At 41.7% G+C, this 6,759-nt stretch overlaps 1 protein-coding gene across 1 annotated transcript in view; it reads left to right on the plus strand.

Moving 5' to 3' along the window:
• The first annotated feature begins 264 nt into the window (after positions 1–264).
• LOC105513870 overlaps positions 265–6,759 on the plus strand; it is a 62,549-nt gene continuing 56,054 nt past the window's right edge. Inside the window, exon 1 of the mRNA XM_011944919.1 lies at positions 265–1,102. Coding sequence (XP_011800309.1) covers positions 759–1,102 — 344 coding nt within the window. The 5' untranslated portion in view covers positions 265–758. The remainder of the gene's footprint in view (positions 1,103–6,759) is intronic.

Here is a 6,759-nt window from a genome sequence, read left to right on the forward strand (position 1 = left end):
CCCAAGTCCTGCACTTCACTCTTCTTCACCCGTGCTTCAGAAAAGCGGAAGTTGGTTAATTAATTCCATTTGTCTGACTTGGATGAGAGTGACAGCAGACAAGGCGAAAGGCAGGGAAATGCCCTTAGACGGTTCTTACATGCACTCTCACACTTAATAGTCAAAGCCACCCTATGAAATAGGCACTACGTTATTAGCCTGACTTACATAAACGAGTAAACAGAGGCTTGAAGAAGTTAAAAAATAAATTGCCCTAAGTCCTAGCTGGAGAGTGGTGGAGTCCGGATTTGAATCCAGGTTTAAATAATTCCAGTGCCGGCACTCTGCACCTATTTCGCTCTAGACACTCATTTACCCTAAGAACCAGAGAAACTCAGTATTTTGAGTTTCCGTAAGTCCGCAAGGTCCTGCCAGTTCACAGTGAGCAGGGCACCGGCAAATACAGTCTGCGACCGCGAGAAGTAAAGGGAGGAATGCTCCTCGGCGCCCCTCCCCAGTCTATCCTAAAGTCAAGAACGTCCGAGCCCGCCTTTCTCCGGGGGCGGGCTGCACTAAAACGGTAAAATCCCCCATTCCCCATCAGCAGTCGACTGGGGGCTCTCCCGAAGCGGCAGCTCTATAGGACCACTCTTCTACCCCAAGATCCCTCGGCTTCGGCCCCCTCGGTGCCAGGGTTTGCGGGACCCCACGCTCAAAGCCTCAGGCTGGGGTCGATAACTGCAGAGAGGGTCGGGATAGGAAATTGCGGGTAGCGGCAGATGCGGGTCCCCAGGCATCCCGGAGGTTTCCACAGGTCTGCAGTGGGCCTACTTTGCGAAAAGGGCCCGGCTGGGGCGAGCCTCGTTCAAATCAGATGCCAGACAGTGTTTCTTCGGATCCATCCAAATAGGTCCCTAATTTCTCCTTGTGGGAGCCCTGGGCCTCCTTCCAGGCCGGAACCCAAGTGTTTAGGCAGCTGGGAAAAACCGGCCCCCTTTTTCAGTTCTCTCGCGACCTCTAGCCACTTCCGGTTGCTAACGGTTCCCAAGCAGGCCACGAAAACGCTACGTGAGCTGGGCCCTGGGCCAGAGGCAGAAAATAGACGGAAGAAAAGGTCTGGCCGGTGAGTGTCAGAGTGAGGGCAAGGTTGGGTGGTGTTCTCTGCCGGTGGATAGGCTAGACCGTCCGGTTTGGGATTGGGGTTAAGTATTAGGGAGTGGTTCAAAATTATGCTAATTGTTAAGATTAGGAGTGTTATTTAAAAATACACACAACAGCAACAATACAATGAGTCCATGAAGATCAAATGTCAGTTAACTGATTTAAGCAGCTTTGATAGGAAAAAAATGCTGAATTTAAGGCTAACAAAAAGATCTAAGTGCGCTAATGTTAGGGACTTAGACTTTTATAACATTATGGGCCAGTCACTCTCCTAAACCTTTCACATTTGGTCACTCATTTAATTCCTACTTTATGAGGTAGATATCATTATAATACTGTTTTACAGATGGGGAACCTGAGTTTCAGAGAGAATAAGTGGTATATATAAGGTCATATAACTAGTAACTGGCAGAACAAAGATTCATATCCAGGCATTCTTCCTTTAAATTCTGTACTCTCGCCTTTCATTGATAACCTGGTTTTATCAGCTTAGGAAATTTGCTGTCCTGATGAAAGTATAAGTTTCTACAGAGATACGTTATTGCAGCAGTGTTCTGAATCTCATCGGGTTTGTTGGCAATTTGTCTTTAAACAAAGGTTTTTCTTGTTTTGTTTTTGTTTTTTCTTTTTCTTATTTTTGACAAGGGTGCCTTCCACGGAGAGATTTAAGGAGAAGAGAACAATAAAAATTTTCATTTTAATAAACAAGCCCCATTTCAATGTCCCCTCTCCAGTTTCATGCCTCTGATTCTTCTCTGTCATTATTTGTTTCTATTAGGTTAAATCATTTTACCTTTCTGGTATTTAACCGTTTTGACCCACAAAAACAGGGATTTCATTTGTTTAACCTAATACAGAAACATCTTTTCAAGCAGAATTTAGGAATCTACAACAATGAGCAAGATTATATTTTCATCTCCAAAATGTACCTTAAATCTGTTTGTTTCTCTTTATACCCACTGGAAACCCATGGTCCATGCCACCACCTTCTCTCACTTGGGTTACTACAGTAGCCTCTGGACTGATTTCCTTACTTCCGCTATTTTCTCATTCTTGCCTCTTTAAGGAGCCAGAATGATCTTTTAAAAACAAACATTGGATTATGTTCCTCCCTTCTGGTAGTTCCCCATCACGTTTAGAATACACATCCCGGGGCCCCTGCTCACCTCTCTAACCTAATCTTGTGTCACCTTCCCCTTAATCCAGAGCTTTCAACATGTGACCTTTTTCATTTCCTGTAACATACCAAATTCATTTCTAATCAGAGACTTTGCATTACCTCTCCCCTTTGTGTGGAATGGTCTTCTGCAGAACTGAAGGTCAGTTCTGTCTAATAAATAGGAATATAATAGGATTTACCTATGTAATTTAAAACTTTCTTATTAATAGCCATATTAAAATGCAAAAAGGTGAAATTATCTTTAGTTTAAACCATCATATCCAAAATATTACTACATCAACATCTAATCATTATAAAAATTATTAATATCCTGTATTCCATTTTTTGAAAGCCAGTGTGTTTATACTTATTGGACATCTCAATTCACATATTACATTTTCATAAATAATTTATGTTGAGATTACATAAAATTTAAAGTGGAAAAAATAGATTCGCATATCCAAATTATTTCAAACATACTTAAAAGTTATCTAGTGAATTATGAGTTTTAAAGTTTAATTAAAATTATAAATTTAGTTCCTCAGTTGCAGAGCCGAATGTACCTCGTGGCTACTACACTGGACAGTACAGATTTAGATCAAGGATAAAATGTCTATATTCATGTTTGAGTCAAGGGGCAAAGAAGAAAATTGCACCAGAAGTGTGGCAAGGAGGGAAGGGGAAGGTCTGCAAAAATGCAGTGTAAGCTCTTTATGCAAGTCACATTGAAGTCACATTATTAGTCCTCACTAGTAAATAAGGTAAGGCTTTCTAAAGTAGACTACTTTTTAGCATCATTGCTGCACTGAGTTTAGGTATGTTGGGAATAATTTTCTGGGGTAGGAAAAGGGTCCAGTAGTGCTGGTCACATGTAGCATTTCTTTCTTCTCTTTCCTTCCTTTCCCTCCTTTCTTTCCTTTCCTTCTTTCCCTCCTTTCCCTTTCCCTTTCCCTTCCTTTCGTTTCTGCTGTTGTTGCCCAGGCTGGGGTGCAATGGCACGTGTTGCCCAGTGGCACGATGATCTCGGCTCACTGCAACCTCCGCCTCCTGGGTTCAAGCCATTCTCCTGCCTCAGCCTCCTGAGTAGCTGGGATTACAGGCATGCGCCACCATGCCCTGCTAAGTTTGTATTTTTAGTAGAGACGTGGTTTCTCCATAATGGTCAGGGTGGTCTGGAACTCCCAACCTCAGATGATCCACCCACCTCGGCCTCCCAAAGTGTTGGGATTACAGGCGTGAGTCACCGCGCCCGGACACATGTAGCATTTCTAAGTAGAATTTTATTGCATATGATACAATAAACAGTCATAGAATTCTGATCATTTTCCTGTAGTTCAGGGGTTCTCAACTGGGGGTGATTTTGCCTCTCAGGGGACATTTGCCTCACTCAGCCTGCCCACCAAATTGCCTGGAGACGTTTTTGGATATCACAAGTGGAAGTACTAGTAACATCTAGTGGGTAGAGGCTAGGGATACTGCTAAACATCCTACAGGGCAGAGGACAGCCCCTGACATCAAAGAATTGTCTGGCCCAGAATGTCAATAGAAATAGTTTCTCAAGGTTGAGAAACCTTGCTCTAGAGGATCTGAGTAAGAAAGACTGAGATACCTACTCTTTTAAAACCTCAGCCTAACTCCCTTGTAATATTATGATGGGAAAAACAGGTTGTTTTGAAGCATTTCCGTTTCCGTTTGTTTCCACTGTTGATGGATTTTGTGATGAGACTATAATAAAATAATTTCATCCCCAGGATAAGAATGTAGACCATTTAATAAAGCTAATACAGTGTGTGCTGTACACATAAGACTCAAAGCACCTTGGGATCAGGAGCTAGTCTTTTTACCTTTATATGGCTTGTATCAGATGATCCACTGTCTCCAACAATGATTGATGCCAATATATTAGAATCACTTGTTTATCTTTCCTATCTCCATCCCTTGTTTTATAGTTGTTCCTCTCCCTATGCCCTTGCCCTCCTTTTAAAATTATTCTCTTTTCATCCCTTTCTCCTCATTTTCCCCCTCTTCATCAATACCCACTGACACCTCCTATAGACCCTCCCTCAACACTTATCTATTTGTTCCATTCATACCTGTTGACACCCTCACTTAGAACTGCCAGTTCACTACCAACCCATCTGTGTCTGAGAGAGCTGACGCCCATATTCCCTATAGCTGTCTGTTGTAATTACTGTCTTGTTAGTCCATGAAACTACAAAATATAAATTCTTGACTCCTCCCCCAGAAAAAAAAACCCTCCAGAAAGATATGAAGAACAACAACACATTTGCTTTTGATACAACTCTCTGAGGAACTGCTTTTGATGTTCAGGGTTTTTTGTTTTCTTTGTTTTTTTTTTTCAGACCAGGTGCTGTCCATTCGGGATGGCTCTCTTCTAGAACTGATACAGTGTCCAAAATATTACACCTCCTCTTCCAAGAAATGTGGCTTGAATTGAGCTGTGTTATTTCCAACTGGTTGCACTCCCACCCGTTTCTTCTGTGGGTTTCTACATGCTTACTAAGACACTGCCTGTGTCTCCATAGTACCAGCAACTACTTCGATTTCCTTTGACCTCATGCCTCTTTTGCCTTTTGCCTGCAATTATCCTAGATCTCACTGACTGTTCTTCTCTTACCTACATCATGCTGGGCTATCTCTGGCCCCATGTCTTTCTGTCCCTCCCTGACTCTTACCATTACCCTTCTGATTAACATTAGACCAAACCTGTGGTGGGCACTGTGGTGGCAATTTGGAATCAACATAAAATCTAAAAAGGGTAGAATGGTTGTAGTGCTCCAGACTACTCTTCACTCAGCCTTTAAGGGTGCAGAACTCTAAGACTAGAACAGCTCTTTGTACATAATACGTATTCAAAACTACTAGCTGAATGGAATGTTCTGTCATATATAGCAGGAGTCCCCATGTCCCTGCCATGGCCAGGAAAGCAGGAGGTGAGGGGCCAGTGAGCAAGCAAAGCTGAGCTCTACCTCCTGTCAGATGAGCAGTGGGATTAGATTCTCACAGGGTCGCAAACCCTGTCGTGAACTGCACATGCGACGGATCTAGGTTGCACTTTCCTTATGAGAATCCAATGATAAATGAAACCACACCCCCTTCCCTGTCCCTGGAAAAATTGTCTTTCATGAGACCAGTCCCTGGTTCCAGAAAGGTTGGGGACTGCTGATACAGAGGATAAGGAAAATCAGTCTGTCATGTGTTTATCAATTTTAGGAAATCTAATCTTGGGGTAGCCAAAATCATCTTTCTTACCATTGCAGAAGCCTCCCTAAATTCAAGGAAGGATAAGATCAGAAACGTGAGTTTCCCCTTTAAAGATCTGAACAGTTTCTAAGCATTGTAGTGTTTCTCAGAAAGACTAAAGGTAAAAGGGGAAAAGCCATTATTCAGAAAGCACCTAACTTTATTTTTAAAATAAGGATGTTTCTGATACTAATATTAAATATTTCATATTTTACTTTTCAGGACCATTAAAGAAAATCCTTTCTTTGTCTGTTTCAAATACTTTGAAATATTGCTCAGGTAATTATAGTAAGTCACAAAACAAGCTTTCATGTGAAACCTGACTTTTAAAAAATGTGTTGATGTAAGATATTCAAAGTAAATATACATTTTTTTAAAAGGATCATTATGTTAAAGGGACATAAAAGCTCAGTTTATGTTTAGGGCATTATGAGAAATACCTCAAGATTCATTTTCTTGGCGGGGCATGGTTCATGCCTGTAATATCCAGCACTTTGGGAGGAGGATGGGAGGATTGTTTGAGGCCATGAATTCAATACTAGCCTGAGTAACATAGTCAGACCCTATCTCTAAACAAACAAACAAAGAAAACCCAGACACAGTGGTGTGTGCTTGTAGTCTCAGCTACTCGGAAGGCTGAGGTGGGAGGATCGCTGGAGTCCAGGAGTTCCAGGCTGCAGTGAGGTATGATTGTGCCACTGTACTCCAGCCTGGACAATGAAGCTAAACTCTTTATTATTATTATTTTTTAAAGATTCATGTTCCTATAGTTATAGACATAAAAATGATTCTTGTAGTTTTCCTGATCTTAAACACAATGATAAAGCAGGTGTTCTTAATAGATATCTTCAATTGAAATCTCTTAATTGAAAACAAGAGATTTGAAGAGATTAGATCACTTCTTTCCTGATTGTTTTGGTGATCATTATTCCTAGAACTAAGCAAAGAACCAGAGTTCTGCTCTTGGCAGTTTGATTGGTGGCATGAATTTGAATGTGCAAGGCCTTCGGCCACAATTCCTGTCATGCTATAAGATTCTCAAATTAGAGATGTGGCCAGATGCGGTGGCTCACACCTTTAATCCCAGCATTTTGGGAGGCTGAGGTAGGTAGATCACTTGAGTTTGAGACCAGCCTGGCCAACATGGCAAAATCCTGCTAAAAATACAAAAATTAGCCAGGCATGGTGGTGCATGC

The sequence above is a fragment of the Colobus angolensis genome, unplaced genomic scaffold (genome assembly GCF_000951035.1).
Source record: "Colobus angolensis palliatus isolate OR3802 unplaced genomic scaffold, Cang.pa_1.0 Scaffold237, whole genome shotgun sequence".
Classification (NCBI taxonomy): Eukaryota; Metazoa; Chordata; class Mammalia; order Primates; family Cercopithecidae; genus Colobus; species Colobus angolensis.